The sequence below is a fragment of the Cyanistes caeruleus genome, chromosome 1, assembly GCF_971803275.1.
Source record: "Cyanistes caeruleus chromosome 1, bCyaCae1.hap1.1, whole genome shotgun sequence".
NCBI lineage: Eukaryota > Metazoa > Chordata > Aves > Passeriformes > Paridae > Cyanistes > Cyanistes caeruleus.
The window spans coordinates 82,598,288-82,614,779 of record NC_141701.1 but is presented as its reverse complement, the minus strand read 5'-3'; the positions used below and the strand labels follow the sequence as shown (position 1 = coordinate 82,614,779).

The 16,492-nt window shown below is 38.2% G+C and overlaps 1 protein-coding gene and 1 long non-coding RNA gene across 2 annotated transcripts in view; both read right to left on the bottom strand.

Moving 5' to 3' along the window:
- LOC147655662 (uncharacterized) overlaps nt 1–16,065 on the bottom strand; it is a 92,868-nt gene extending 76,803 nt beyond the window's left edge. Inside the window, exon 1 of the long non-coding RNA XR_015289699.1 lies at nt 15,974–16,065. This is a non-coding gene — a long non-coding RNA (uncharacterized LOC147655662). The remainder of the gene's footprint in view (nt 1–15,973) is intronic.
- On the bottom strand, nt 1,977–6,909 carry MC4R (melanocortin 4 receptor). The gene is made up of 2 exons (XM_023919821.2): nt 3,554–6,909; nt 1,977–3,408 (listed from the first exon to the last, which is right to left on the bottom strand). Exon 2 carries the CDS (start codon nt 3,323–3,325, stop codon nt 2,330–2,332), a length of 996 nt encoding a protein of 331 aa, XP_023775589.1. The 5' UTR covers nt 3,326–3,408; nt 3,554–6,909; the 3' UTR covers nt 1,977–2,329.
- Nucleotides 16,066–16,492: the final 427 nt, after the last annotated feature.

The window sequence follows — 16,492 nt, the reverse complement described above, 5'->3', positions numbered from 1 at the left end:
CCCCCAGTGTCATGATTTACAGTCCTAAAACATCTACAGAAAGTGAGGCAAAGCAAAGATCAAGGAGGATTTATGCCTTGTTTAAACTACTACCTGAGCATTTTTGTATCATTTCTTGTGGGAGAAGGAAAGGCCTTTAGTAAAGCCCACTGGATTTTTTGGATAGAATATTAATTTAAATACATTCATTTCTTTCTCTGCTTGGGCTTTAACTCCCCTCCTTTGGCATTTTTTATTCTCTGCCCAGTGGAACCAGGTATTACTGAAACATTTATAGTTTCTTCCAGAGGGAAATAGTAGAGTAAATGTAGTAAATATATTTCAGTACCATTCATACTGTGACTGTTATGATGTGGAAATATCATTTGTTAAAGCCGAGAAAAGGCAATAGTGGTGTGCTGCAAGCTGCATGGTCCATGCATTGGACCAAGCACGAGAATAGGCTGTAGGAGACCTGATTGTGGTGTTGTTAGTCTACCAAGGGACTTTGATGCACAAAGTCAAAGGATTTTCTTGCCCTTCCTGTAAACAGCTGAAGTCAAAAACACTAAGACTCACCCTAAATCCTTCATGCTCTTTAACAGAGGACCAAATGTCATAGTTTTATGATATCGTGAAAAGTTACCCACAACTGAAATATCAGCTTTTATCTGGACAATTCAAGATAGCAAACACTGTTCTCTTTTAATAACTTTTCATTTTATGTTTTTATTTGATGAAGAAACAAGAAGCTGGAGAGAATAATCTGTTTCCAAGAAAACAAATAGGACTGATCATCCTGTTTTTCATTCATTCATTCACTGTCCATCTTGGTAAAAGCAGGCATTCAGGATTAAAACCTGAGTTGTGTTTTAATTTTGAGTTTTTAAATCACAGCTTTCCAGATCTTCTGCAAGTTTCACTATGTTTTATAATTTCTGAGGATACTTAATTTTTTGGTTTTTTTCTCCTTACATAGAAACTGATATCATCAAGATATTAAGGGACATCTTCATGGAATCCTGTGTAGTCACATTTATACTTTAAATGTGACTACTAAATGTGACAAAAAGTACTAACACCAAGGACCCAAGGTCCTTAAATCAACCTGTGAAGAGAGTGGAATTTGAGGGTGAAACTGAGAACACACCAAGTAGATGCCTGCAAAAATGGATTGAATTCAAGCAGCTTCCAGATGCTGAGCATGGGTAACCAGACCCAGCAGCAGGCACTCATTCCATGTGATAGCATTGCCCCTCCAAAGCCCATATGCTCCACAGTATGGGCTGAGGTGCTCAGACCAAATTAACACCTGCCTTGACCCCTGTGTAAAGATCCTGACAGTGGATCCCATCTGCTGACACCACACTTCACAACAGAGGACAGCTTGTTTTCAACAAGGATGTATTTTCATCTGGAGCACAGACTCCCTATTCCCCACAGCATCTCAGAACAAGGACAGAATGTTCCAATTGAACTTCACTCTTTATCTTCACCAGGTAAATCTCTGGGTGATTTTTTACACTGCTGCTGGCACTGTCAAAGTTAATATTGTACCTGTTTCATGGCTCAATGGAGGGAGCTAGCCTAGTTGGATGTGAGTCTTGCAGATATATCCAGGATTACCTGATGCTCTGGGGAGCACTTTAAATTTTGCAAAAAGGTACTCTCAGACATACAGCAGTCATCATCTTGAAAACAAACCCAGCCCAAAGCCCAAGCATTCAACTGGCCAAGTTTCAAGTATTTGAAAAATCTTCTTGTGGGCAACAGCTGTAACAAAAAATCAGAATTCCTGCTGTGAAGCAAAATAAAGAGTTAAAAATTAATAAATACATTTTGTTGGTTTCACTAGCCTTTCTGAAAAATTTGCTTTCTAATTCCAGAGAACCTGTAATTCACTAACGTAAAAACATATGCTCAATTCTTATATTAATATAGTGTAGTAGATAGCTATAATTACTTCAACAGAACAAGGAATGATATCAGCCAATATGTACTGTAAGTCAGGCAAGATATTTATTTTGTCAGCAGTTGGAATATATAGCTGCTCATGTTTGTTACTATTTCACATTCATCATTACATTTATTTGCTTACTTACAAACTGGCATGAAGTGCTACTGTTCTTTCTAGCCAAATAAATTACAAATTACAGACATCATAAACATTATACAGAAATATGAATTCCACATGAATGGGACGCAGAATGAGGAGGGGGGTGGAGGGGGGAGACAGAAGGAGGTGCTCACTGTTAAAGATTTAAACCAAATTCTGCTGTGAAGGAGGATCTGGAGGCTTGGAAATCTGTGCTGCCTGTTGTGTACACAGTAACACATCCATCCATCCGGTTTAATATTTGCCAGGGAAATCACAAAGCCCTCTCAGGCTACAGCAGCATATAATCTCCTTGAACGTTTTCCTGAGCTCCTGACTCCGGAATGCATAGATAAGTGGATCGATGATGGAATTGCACATGATGAGGATGAGGTAGAAGTTAAAGTGGGACATGAAGCACACACAGTAAGGGTTGTAGGGGCAGGAGATGTAGAAAATCAGGTGTAGGAAAAATGGAGCCCAGCACACAACAAAAACTCCAATGAGGATGGTGAGAGTGATGGCCCCTTTCATGTTGGCCCCTTGGCGAACAGGGCCAGTCCCTGGAAGAACAGCAATCTTTTTTATGTGCATACGAGCCATCATAAACATGTGGACATAGAGGGATGCCATGAGAATGAGCATAGTGAAGAACATGCTGATTAGGCAGATGATGACAACACTGCTGTCAGAGTAAATGATGAACAAAATGCCTGAGACTGTGCAAGCAGCCCAGATGCATGTGATGATAACCCCTACACGCTTCACTGTCATGATGTTATGATACTGGAGGGCGTAAAAGATGGTAAAGTACCTGTCCACTGCTATTGAGAGAAGACTGCAAATTGATGCAAGCAAGGAACTGCAAATGACAGAGTCGATGACATTGTCAATGTTTATGGTAAAGCTCTGTGCATCTGTGTCGGTGTTGTTTAGCAGCGTGATGACAATGGTTTCTGATCCATTAGATACACTCACTAGCATGTCAGCCACTGCCAAGCTACAGATGAAGAAGTACATGGGCGAATGGAGGTTCTTGTTCTTGGCTATTGCCACAATGACCAAGACGTTCTCCAGCAAGCTGATGATGCCCAGAGTCACAAACACTTCAGGGGATACAAAGAGCTGCTCGTAGCAGCCTCCTGAGGAGTGGCCCTTCGCGTTGGGCTCGCTGGCTCCTCCATGCAGTCTGTAGCTGTGGTTCCGGAAATGGAGAGGCTGGAGTGTCCCACGATGCTGGGTGAAATTCATCTTATGGAGATCCCTTTTGGCTTCCTGCTTTTAAAACTCCTGGTCCTTTTGCATTCCTTTGAAAACCTTCTTTGGCTTTTCAGCTTGGAAAAAAAGAGAAAAATAAGCTAGGGCCGAGGCAGGCAGCTGTTCAGAACACTTTGACTACTGTGAAAAAATAAGATTTCAGACTCAGAAGAACTGGTTTACACCCTTACAGACACAGTTTCGGATCATCATCACATTTACCTTGGTGATTTATGTCACGGAGTCCCAACAGTCTCTATGTTTGCATCAGATTCTCCCATATGGTCGGTTCCTGTTCAGTTCACTGGGATGCTGCGAGGCTTTTTTGGTGCTTTCCATTAAAGAGACGCGATCATAAAGTGCCCAAGTGACTGCTGCGGAGCAGGAACTATTTTCAAACTGCAAGCACCAGTCTCGCTGTCAGGCAGTGCATGCTGGCTGCCGTGTGTGGAAGGGAAAAATATTCAGGGCATTCTCCGCCTCTGCTTTTTCTTTCCAGCCAATGGGACTCAGGAGCCGCAGAAAGTGGAGGGGCTGCTGATTCTGAGCCTCTGTGAAACACGGCACAGCGGGTTCAGATGCAGCACAAGTTACCAGGAGCTACAGGAAAGCAGACAAGCTGCCAGAGATTTGCTTCTCTTCTTTAGCTTCGTAGAATAATATTTTGATACTGATTTTCAATAAGAAAAACTTTTAGAACAGTACTAGCAATCTTACAGGGTTCTTGCTGCAATAGCGATAGACTTTATTTTCCAGATTCTGATTTACTCTTGCTCCTTCTGTGGCACAAACTTGTTCTGCCTTGTACGTGTGGCAAAATAAGAACAGGGAAAAGAAGCAAAAAAATACATATATTTCCTCTTGGTTCTCTCTGCCAGGTCCCCTTTGCCTTGCTACTTTTCTATGCCTTAGCTGTCCATTTCCAAGGTGTGTTGCAAGGTTGCATTATATTCTCTAGTAAGATTCTTAAAATTTTTACGATATGGAGGCAAGATACGGACCAAAACCAACATGACTCGAAGTCACAAATGGCAAACTGTCGTAAATAAAGCATTTTTTTTTCCAGGTAATAGGCTTCTTAATAATCTTATTATTGAGAAAAAAAACATAATGAAGTTTATTGCAGAAGCCCTGTCACTGTCAAGAATTAAGATACTGGGCAGAAAAAGAAAATTCAGTATTTAGAACAAATCAGCAGGAGGCAAAGTTGCAACATTTGTAGGTAAAGTAAGAAATAGAACTCATACTATGGCAATGACTCAAAAGCATCAAGAAAATCTCCTAAAAGTCCATATGGCCCAGGAGCCCTAGAAGCACAGGGATATCCCTGGCCTTGCTGGCCATGAGCTAGAAGTCAGCTTGTGTGCAGTCTGTCAGGAAAAGCCCTTGAGAATAAGGAGGAAAAGAATGCCAAAGTAACATGAAGAGACAGGATAAAAGTTGTTTTGCTGTTACATCTTCAAGTATTGCAACTGAGGATTGAAAAACAAGTATGCTGAAAACAGTCTATAACACAAATGGAATTTAAAGGCAATAGGAAAGTCAGTCATTGCACCTGGCAATAATGTTTACAAGGAACCTGTTTGAAAGAACATTTCCTGCTGACTACCAGGAAGGCTCTGGAGGGGTCTGTATCTGATGCAAAAGACTATTTCCTATAACAGCTCAAAATGTTTTCACCTTCTGTGCACTACCTGGTTTAAAGTCAATGGGCTAATAAAGAGGTACAGGATGACAGAATGCATGTAGTAGTTATCTGTATTTAACATATCAGCATCAGGATGAATTGTGATTTTACTTTCACATTTCGATTTGCTGTAGACCTATGGTTATGAAGACCTAGATTGAAAGGAAAGCCTCACTCAATTTTTTCTGGCCCCCAATTCAGATAGATTGCTTCATAAAGCTGAAACATAAACCACCAAGACAAGCAATATAACTTGTGGCACAGGAAATCCCACGTTTATCAGTTTAGAATATACCATTTACCAGCAGCATGCTTGAAATTAAATAGTTTGCTGCTGAAAGGGTGAGATTTGCTTTCCTGTCAAGACATAATGCAAGACAGAATTCAAAAAGATTTATCTAGTTACTGATCCTCAGGCTACTATACAGTATTCAGTAACTCCTGCCACAGACAGGACATGCACACCCAACCCATAAAGAACAGAACTACAGAAAAATTATACAAAGTCTGATGTAGGAGAACAGCATCCCCCCAGATAACCTATATTTTCTACACCTGCATCCAGAAATGTGTAATCTTCAATTTATCCCAGGGGAGTAGCCATTCAAAAACCCTCTTTCATGAACCTCTCCATACTGGAAGTGCCCACAAACACAGGGATTTCTCTCTTCACCTACTTAGGTGGACCTAGATCAGGTAAGCCTGGCAAGAATAAAAAGAAGCTTCCTCCAGGGAGGACTGCCCCATTTGTTCCAATTATCTGTCTGTCTATTCCCCTCCTGGCTCCTCCCTTTCTCTGCACATCCCCATTTATCTTTTCATTTGCTCTCTTCACCCAGATGCTATCCAGATGATGATGCTCCATCTTTCATTTTTTTGAATATGTCATAAAAATGTAGTATTGGTTATGACAATGGAAAGAAAAGCCCACAGTCATCACTCCCCTCCAAATTTCTGCTTATGCTCTGTGTTCTTGGGGCACATTTTTGCATCCCACTCATATTTGTGGGATGAAGTTCCATGACTGGAAGCAGCAGACTTAGGGTAACTTAACAACTTAGTTGAAGCACTGAAGAGGTGATGTACCATCAGCCTGCTCTAACTAAAAGGTAAAACATGCTATATGAACATGTTTTTAAAATGAGAGAAGATGTATGCATGTCTAATTACTTCCATGGTAAGGGATGGATGCATGTCTCAGGCTGCCATTTAATAAGTAAACCATATAATGCTAAAATTTTTCAAAGTATCCTAGCTCTCTCATGCCTGAAGACATGTTAATATTTCAATTATCCATTTCAAAGATGATAGGAGTACTGTATAACAGATATTGCCTAAATTATTTCTTAAATTTTAAAAACTAAAGCTGAGACTGTATTTCTTTTAAAAGTGGTGGCTTGCAAGCCTTTCAGCACCATGGGAAACCATCCATGGTTGCAGCAAACTAGAAACTGATAACAGTGGTATACTAGTATGAACTCCAGCTCTTAAAAGAAATAAACCATCAACAAAGATTTGAGCAAAGCTTCCCCTTTAAATATAATTCCCTCATGTTCTATGCTCTGTTTACAGATATTCTTTGACATCCACCTTCCAGACAGGGTTACGGTCATCTCCATCTCACAATATTTTTGAGAGATGAATTATCCTCTGGCACTTGAATTTGAAAGTCAGAAAAAAGCATTCACTGAAATCAATGAGCAATCCCAAAAGTGATACAAATAGACAGGCAGAGACATGAGCAGGCTGTATAGGACCACTGTGGGAGAAAAAGAAAGGTGGAGGGAGTTTGCCCAGGCCCTTTCTTGCTCAAATGCACAGTGTGGGAGATCGCTTTGAATCCCATGACCACGTTACTCCAGCACAGAGGTAATATTTAGCACTCCAGCATCTGTAAGTGAAAATAGAGGGATGGCTGTTGGTAGCTGGGTGGAAGGAGGAACCAAAAGAATCAGATTATTAACATTTAATCAGTCCCTTGATGTTGTGTGAGCACACTGGTATTGTGCAAAGGGTGATGCTGCATCTACATGCACAAGCGTAATTCATGGATGAGTTTGATTACATGTGCTCAGATCCAGTTTTTCTCTGCATTCAAAATCTCAAGTCGGTAACTACAGTAAAAAATGTAGTATATTTTAGCATGCTGGTTTTGAATTATTTTTTTTTTTTTTTTTTATTAAAAGAGAGCCAAGCAATTAAACTTTGGAAGCTTCTATGAGGTTTTAGTCTGCATCATCTCTCTATGTTACAGCAGCGGCAAATTTCATCTAACGCTCAAAATGCTCACGAAAAATGATTAAAATAATGCAATATACTTCTACCTCCTATCCACAGATGTCTTTGGAAGCACTTCTTTGATTCTTTCTTGTTCACTAAATTAGACTTTGAGCATTATGAGCATTATGAGCATTACTTGTTTGCTCATGTTTTTGGACCAGTAGTTTTCTTTTGGTTTCACAACATCCCTCTGGATCAAATCTCTGTTCTTTGGTCTCCACCATTCACCCCTTCAGCTTACCACAACCTGCAAATCTCTGGGTGAGGCATTCTGTATTGACATCCCTGTTTGTGATAGTGATATAAAAAATCATTCCCAAATTCTATTGTTTCCCAGTGTTCAGGATTTTGATCCTAACTTTTGGGACTGTATGCAAATAAAAAAACTGGTCAGTGGGAAACTGGTCTAATACATTTTCACCTAGCATTTTATTTTAGGGCACTGATTGCCTCATAATCTTACTCTTTTAAAGTGAAAGTAAGTTTTAACTCAAGGGACTACAGTGTCAAGAGCAGGAGTGTTGGTAGCTTGCCTCTTTTCTTCATGTCTGCTAGTTACAAGAATAGGAGAACAGTTTAGTCAATCTGGAGACTGAAAGCACATAAATGTTGATTTTTCTGGCAAATTATACGTTTTCACTTACTTGAAAATGCTGAAAATGTGCAGAAGGGGAATGTTTTTCATTTAAATGGCATGTGAAGTACAGAGGCTTTAAACACCAAGCTGTTTAAATCTGATCTCTTTGCTATTTTGTGATCAATACTGTGATCATGGATATTATTAATTTGAAATCAATGCAGCAATCACCATTCTTGTAGTTCTTTCTCATTCATCCCATCTCTCACAAATAATCAAATTTCTTTTCCTTGCTTGTAGATTTAGGTGCTTGTCTGTTCAGACTCATCTGAAGCCCTTTGTCCAAGTTACTCCACAATCTCCTTGGTGTTAATGTCCCTCTCCAAACATCTCTCAAAAAAAAATACAGCAACATCTGGGTTTAAATGCAAAATAAATATTGCCATCAATACAGATCAACAAACCAAAAAACAATAACATTGATTTATTTTTTAATAAATAAGCCATTATTTAAATGATTTATGATTTTTAAAAATAAGCCGTTAACCTGGTCTTTTCCTTTGTTCATGACCTTTGAACATAAATATAGCAGAAGTAATACTTCTAACATCTACACACACTTCTTCACTCCCTTTATGCACCTGACAGGGCTGTTTTCAGCACTACCATTCTTTGTCTCTCTTTAGATCATGAGATAATTCTATATTACGAAGTTTAAAAAGATCTTCACTTTTCTAGTTTATCATCTTCATTTTCTCTCATAATAGTATTCGATTTTTATCTGTGTGAGAAATGCAGTAACATTTTATTCCAGTCAAAAAACAATATAGTCAGTCCAGCTGTCTAACCAAGAAATATGGTATGTGTCATTATAGTTGAATGAGAAGTAGAGAGCCACAGCAGAAAACTTGACACATCATCATCTAAAGAAAGCCCAGGATTGTGCTGTGAGAAAAAAGCAGCTGTTCTGTATGCTGTCAAATCACCCCAAGTCAGTTTCTCAGAAAAGTCCTCTGAGTGGAGTTATAACCAAAAGTTAGTGTGAGATGGAAAGCTACTAACTGGCTTGAGTATTTTCTTCCAGTCCAGTCACCAGAGTGTGATTGTTGTTATTCCAATGGAAAAAGGCAGACATTACCATTTCATCATTTCTTCAGTAGCTTTTACTGAAGGAAGACTTGTGTACTTAGTGGGCACAGTTAAAGGTACATAATTTGTGTCTGAAGGGGCTTACATACATGCATACACACTGTTACCAAAAATCAGATTATTTTAACCCTTCCTGAATTTTCTGCACAAAATCTTGTGTGTATATATATATATATATATATATATATATATATCTGCACAGTGGATTTTCACAGTTTCCATTCATTTTGGTAGCTCCTCTAAGCACTCTGTTTCTTAGCAGAGATATTGGAGCAGTCTTGGACAGACTCCACAGAGAGTGCTTATGCTACTTGTGAATTGTTTTCCTCCATAGGAGTTCTTTGAAGCAACTGGAGTCATAATCTAGTCTAAGACATAAAGCAGATGCACCAGCTGATGTGACAAGTGAGTGAGTCAGCCAGCAGCAGTGTCAGGATAAGACCAGATGAAAGGACAACCCTGAGAGTAATTCCCTGAGGTAAGTGCATCGTCACTGACACACAATTCAAAATTGTCATTGTTTTCTCTCAGAACTGGCCACAGAAGGGGAAAGTACAAAATGTCTAGACTTCTGAAGTGTTGCAGTGTGTCTGTGATTTCTTGATCTGATTTCTTGATAACCTCTTTACCTCAGTCATCAGCACATGGTGAGAAAAATACCCCTTTCATCTTGCGACAACTGTTGTTCCTCCTTTGAAGATCTCTGGTACTTTAAAAAGTCTGAGTTACAAGATTATATTGATAATGAAGCTGACCCACTGGAAAGCAGAAATATTTTCTTTTCAAAGCTCTTGCAGAAAAGTCTTCTAAAACTCAAGGGCATGAACCAGTTCCTGTTTTTGAATAGCAGAGATGATCTGGGTCATTACTGAGAACTTCTAGCTCTCTCTGAAGAGTTATTTTTCATAAACTCAGTAGAGTCTCCTTTCTTTGCTTTTCAGGAGAAAGCATGCCCTTGTCGTGGTTTTAAACCAGTAACTAAAAAAACTACTTATTTTTTGTTGTGAGATATGGATTAAAACAAGAGCAAAGCAGGCTTAAGACTTAAAAGGAATAAAGACAGTTTATTAACAAACTACAAGAATGAGAATACCAGAATAAACTTTCAGAAAACCCCCTTATCTTCTACATCTTAACTATTTCTCTGTACACATGACAACATAGAGACAAATAACTTTAGGACTTTGGTGGTTAAAAACAGTCTTAATTCTTGCTACAGTCTTTCATCAGTCTTTGTAGAGAAACAGAAGTCTCTTTCTGTTAGCTTACGGAGTTTCTCACGAGAAAACTATTTTTTCATCATAGTTTTCTATTTCTCTAATGCCAGCTGCCCGGAAATCTGTCATTAGATCTTCTCCTCCCATTTCACATCTCCAAGGTGTGTATGGGTCACAGAGTTTAGGAATCTTATTTTTAAGGATAAGTTATTCAAAGGCAGAAGTCTTCTTCATTTGTCTCTGTGAGCCTTCCTGGAAAACAGTTTTCTCTTTGCCCCCAAAGCTTCAAAATCTTCACTCAACTCAATTCCAGCAACTCACAGTATCACAAGTACTCTCTCTCTCTCTCTTCTGCTCAAAAGTTACACTTTGAATATCTCATTCCTCCTAATACTCTTATCATGAATTAAAGGAGTCTTTTTATACTATTATTGTCCATCTCCATAGCTTTAACAGAAAGATATTTCAGCTGTAAAGCATCTCCTTATTCTCTCTTTCTTATTTAAACTTAACTCTTTTCTTCACTGTTTTTGGTGGTTCTATGATGTCTCCTCTATGTTGATTGTCTCTCTCTCTGTCTTTCTGAGAAAGGAGTAATCTGTATGTTTATCCAGGTAGTAAAAGAATTAAAAGCTTTAAGAAAACTGCAAGAGTTCATGGTGTTAAGTTTCAGTCTAGCAGCAAAAACTGAAAACCAAGCTCGGCTGGCCAGCGCTGCTTCTCTTCTCCCTCCGCCCCCCCTCCACCCCGCGGCCTTGTAGGCCTGGAGAGGGGGGGAGGAGGCCGAGACAGAATCTTGTTACTTCTTTAAACGCCGGAAACCAAAGAGAGCAAGAGAATTCTGTCTGTACTTCTTAAGGGGGTGTTTACAAGTTGAATTCACTTTTTAATGGTCAGATCTGCTGTCAATTCTTGAAAATGACCGATAATTGGTCAGGAGGGAAAAACTCCCATCAGCCACCAGCACCTTCAACTTCCTCTCCCTCCAAGCTGTCTTAAAGGTAAAGCTACCCCATGACAGCCCTATAAATATTTTTCTTCCATACTCATGGCATACAGATTTTATGGCGTCCTGTGATAGAGGCTGATGATGATGATGATGATTTCTGCTGTAACAGACTCTCATGAAAATGAAAGGTTGAATGTACATATGACAGCAGTGCAACAAATTAAATTAAATTAATAGAGTAATATACAGGGTAATAAATAAATCAAATAGAGTGCTTGTGTCTTTATGGTGTTCAAAACTCCACACTCTGTGGTTGTTGAAAAAAAGAACAGAGGAGAGAGAAGGTAGCTGTGCTGGAAGAGTAACACTTGTATCACCTTGATGGCTGAGAAATCAAACTGGACTAGGAGATGATTTTACTTCAACAGACAAGATGGGACTGGTGGCAGTCTAAATGCCAAAAGTGAGCTAAAGATTGATAAGGCTCAGAAGCAATCTACAGAACTGTGGGTGAAGGTATATCACCTTTGAGAAGTGACCAAGAAAAGCCCCAGAGTTCTCAAGCTGGACTGAAATTCTTTAATGTGTTAGTAATATTTTATGTGTCTTTGTACAGTAAAGAGATTTTGTCGAAGCTAACTGTTTAATTGAGAGAATAGAGGGTTGTTTGAAGCCTTGGAGAGTTAAACAAGGAAAAACAAAGTGTCAAAGAATCCTCATACCATATGTCAGATTCTTTTCAGTGAGAAAGAGAGTCTCTGTAGCTGTGTAAACTAGGATGTTAAATGGCCAGTTTGGGTAGACTCATTCAGTTAGTCCCCTGCTCCAGAGTGAATCTTACTGTGGCACTATGTGAGCAACAGAGATGAGATTTCTTCCTCAAGAATGAGGTAGAGAATTGTAAGCATGGGGTGCAAGGGAAACAAAGCCAATTTAAATACATGTTGCATTTCCTTTCCAGTAAAGGAAAACAGAAAACAAAGCTAAAATCCCTCCAAGGACTGTTAGGCTGGACAAACATATATCAATATGCCAGCAGGTGACACCTTAGGATACTTGAATAGCTGCAGATAACTAACAAAAATTATTAAAAGAAAAAAACCATGAAAATGGTAAAAAATTAATCAGGTAAAGAAAATCACAGAAAATTGAGAAACTTGTAAAAAATGCCCAAGCAACCAGAAGGATTTTTCATCACCCTGGAAAGCTTTTATTAGCTCATTTAAAATTTACATGGCAGATAACTACATGTTGGGAAGAACTGACTAGTTCAGATTTCTTTCTGAGAAGGGCAACAATTTCCAGCAATTATTGCTGATAGTATTCAAGAGAACTTCTTTAGCAAGTTATTTTAAGAACAAACCCTACAGTGCTTTTTTCTGATTGTCTTCAAACTCAGATACACAAAGTATAATCAAATCATATATTGTGTTTTCCTAAAAAATTCTACTTCATCCTTCTTTCTTTAATAAATGAAATTCAGAGCTTCTTCCAAAGACATCAAAAAAGCATCTTTTTTCTCTGCCTTTGAGGAGATTTTCTTTATAATTTTAAAAAGCAATTGTTGAGACAGAAGGAGAATAGCAAAACAGAGGAGTGAACCAGCTTATTTGTGCTAATAAATCTGTATGATTTATCCCATGCTTAGTGACAGACTAATTCAATTATGCCACATCATGGCCAGAAATATAAAGAATGAGGCAGTTGCAGCACTGCCTTAAACAAAGCCGTAGTTTCCTCATGACAACTTCTCAGCAAAATGTAGTACCTCTGTTTACTTCAGATTATAATGAGACATTCTTGTAACTGGTAGAGCAGCTGAAATCCCTTGTGAAACCCACAAAAGTTCGGAGAAGCAATGAAAAACAGACCTAACTTCAGCTGAGAAGCCACTGATGGAAAGAGCACAACCTTCCCCATCAAGTTTTCTGAGTGTAGATGTATGTGTGACTTTCATCTCTTGGGAAGTGCCAGCACTGCTAAGTCCTGAAAGATTTTTATTTAAAAATAGCTCTTATGAGCATCTCTCTGTATGGTTAGCTAGAAGCATGAAAAGGATTTTCTGCAACAAAGTATAACAAGCTCCTCGTGAGGTTTATCACCTTTTTTCCTACCTTTCCTAGCAGAAGATCCACACAAATGATAATTAGCAAGGTCACTAAAATTCAAGCAAGTGATTTTCTTTGAAATCACTCTGAGACAAAAGAGAGTAGTTTCCTATAGTAGCACTTCAATTCATTTACAGAAGAGAAAAGAGAAACAAGGATGAAGTATTACAGGTCTGTTTTAACTATAAGATATGGCAATGTGCTCCCACTGCTTGCTGTATGACAGTGCCTAAGTACTTTGTATTAAACAAGCAAGCAATTTAAAGGTCAGTGATGTTTTATTTCAAGTGAATTCTCTCACATAAAATATATATTATTTTCTTTACATCTTGCATTATGCCCCCAGAGACAGTTTTCCATACATATTGACATAGAATTAATGAAAATATCAAGTTGAAACCTTTCTAATGCTTTTAGAAAGTCAGTGGCATGAAGGAAAGCTTGTTTAAAGGTATGCGATTTCTAAAGAAGATCTTCTGCTAACATTTGCAGATGGAGTATCTGCAGAATTAGCAATTCAACCCTCTTATTCACAGGATTTCATCTCAAGTATTGGATATATTTATTTCAAGGAATCAAATGAGCATGGAACCCCACTGTCATAGACATCAGGAAAAATACAATCTAGTCCTCAAAGTACAATTGTCATCTCAGAGTGAATTGAGTATTGTATGGGAAAGTAATCTTTTCCTGGCCTCTACAATCATGACCTAAATGACAAATCTATACTGCACCCAGTCTCACAAAATAATCAATGTGGTGCAGTTTTCACTATTCCTATTAATTCAGAGCATTTTCTGGGACTAGAGACCAACTTCAATCAAAATTTTAAAAGGCAAGCCATTTAAGGAAAAGGTCAAACTTCATGAGAGTCTCAGCTCTGTAGTTTTTTATTGGCTGCATCATGTGACATTTTCTACCCTACACAGTTTCCAAGCCAACTCTGCAGGGGTCAGTGGCAGATACAATTAACAAGCTACACTTTGGAGCAAGTTTCCTGAAAAAAACTACTACTTTTATAAGGCTACAAAACACTCGTGAATATTCTAGTGTAACTTGGGGTTTTTATTCATTTCTTTTATGCTTTCTAGACTGAGGGGTCTCCCCTCTTCAGTGCTTGTATATGGTAGGTTTCTTATCTTCAGCCTGGGTTATTGTTCATATTACTTCTCTGAATTCAGACAATAAATACCTTTTACCTTTCTGTGTCTGCATTCCATTCATTTGCTGTTTTGAAATTAATTTAAAGTGGTGGTCAGACTTAGTACCTTATGGCTGAATAGAGACATCCACATTTCTTACTCTCCCATTGCTACATTCCTGCAAGAAAGAGTGGTGCATTCTCCTCTTAAGTTATTTCATGCACAGTGGGGATCATAACTTTGTTTAATTCTACCTGAGCTTCCCAGTCAGGCTGAGACATTTTCTGGAACTTATTACATTTACTTTTAAACCTTCTTTTGAATCATATCCTTTTCTGAAATACGAATTCAGTTCCCTAAGCTCTTTTCAGGGTCACGAAAGCTTAATCTAAAAAAATGTAAAGGAAAAAAATACCACAAAAGTTTATTCTTTTATTTTATTCTCCAAAGTGACACTCTGAAAATTTCTAATGATATCATTTTTAGAAATGCAGTGTCTTCTGCTGAATATATTGCTAAAACAAAATATGATGAATACATGGGAAATATATGAACCTTTTGTTATTCCTCAGTTGTGGGAGATCTTCTGAAATCAATGGAAAAAAAATTTACTAATTCATTAAATACCTCTCTATCTTAGTTATAGTTATCCCAAGTCTGGTTTTGTTATCCATCTTTCATTTAGGCTAGGACATACAAAACAAAGACTGAGTAAACTCTGAAATGTATGTGTCTATTCAATTTGCCAAATAACTGAGAAATCAGTAATCCATCCTTAGTGACAATGACTATAATTATTCCCTTTTTTATGAAATCATCCATTTACAGTGAACAGGACTAACTTTTGCCAGATATAGCATTGTACTCTTTAAAGCAACAGAGAATAAATGAACTGAAATTGCATGTCCTAAGAAATTGTTCTACTTTTTGTAAATAGTGTGTGGATGATGGCCTGGGAGGAATACACAAATTCAACTAATGTGCGAATTAATCCCGTCAAAAAATTATCTTTGCATAAAGCTGCAATTCTGCACATGAAATAGAAGTTTTTACTTGTATGAAGTTCAGCTTCAGTTTAAGAGTTTTCTTAACTTGTTCTTGAACTGATTGAATACAATTATTTATAAGCTCTTTGTAACAGATAAAGTGGGAGCTTCAAAGTTTATTAGAGGAGCCCTCCCATGGAGTTGTGAGGTGCAGAAAGGACCTTCTTGCTTTCTAAGCTCCTTCTCAGGGAGGAGCCTGGGGGGGGAAGCTGGGTCCAGTCTTAGGCACCATCTTTTTCAACAGCTTAAGTAACTTTGTCCCATGGGATTAAAGATGGCAAATCAAATATATTTATATGAAATGAATTATTTATCATGAAAAATAAAATATCTTAACCAGAATTGTTTGGTACCCAGTATAAAAGCTAAAACTGCTAGTAGTGTGTAATACAAATATAGTGCACTATAAAAAACCAAATACATTAAAGCAATTATATTAAAGCTAGCAAAAAGGAACAATTATTGAATAGAGATCAATGTAACTCACCACACCAAAGCTTGTGGGCAGATTTCTTTCACTTGACCTTGAGGCATGTCCTCGGGAGGCTTCCAAACTTCAAGGGAGGGAACATCGTACTCACACTCCAAGAAGGAATATGTTTGAGGAACCTGCAGTTTGAAAGTGGGCTGGACTTTGATAGTGTAGTTTTGTAGTTTTGTAGTTGTCTGACTGGAGTCATATGTCCCCAGGTCAGCTTGGCAGCTTATATGTGCCAAATCTTTGCCTCACTATCAGGATGTTTACTTGGGGCTGATGAGCCAGATTGGTTTTAGCAAAATTCAACTCCAAAAGCAGCACATGGCTGCCCCCTCTCAGCCCATCACTGATAGCCCACAAAGCAGGGCATTGTTGGAATTGTTTGTCCATGTTCCAAGGGCAAAGAGTCCTGCTACACTTTCCTACTGCAAATGCAGATAAGACAGAAAACTATATTAAATTATTCAGGATGGATTAATATAATTTCATAAAATATTTTTTTCACTGAAAAATCCTACCTCAAATTGG

What these genes read in the sequence shown, in the direction of transcription:
- MC4R (XM_023919821.2), bottom strand. Translation starts at nt 3,325, where the DNA reads ATGAATTTCACCCAGCATCGTGGGACACTCCAGCCTCTCCATTTCCGG.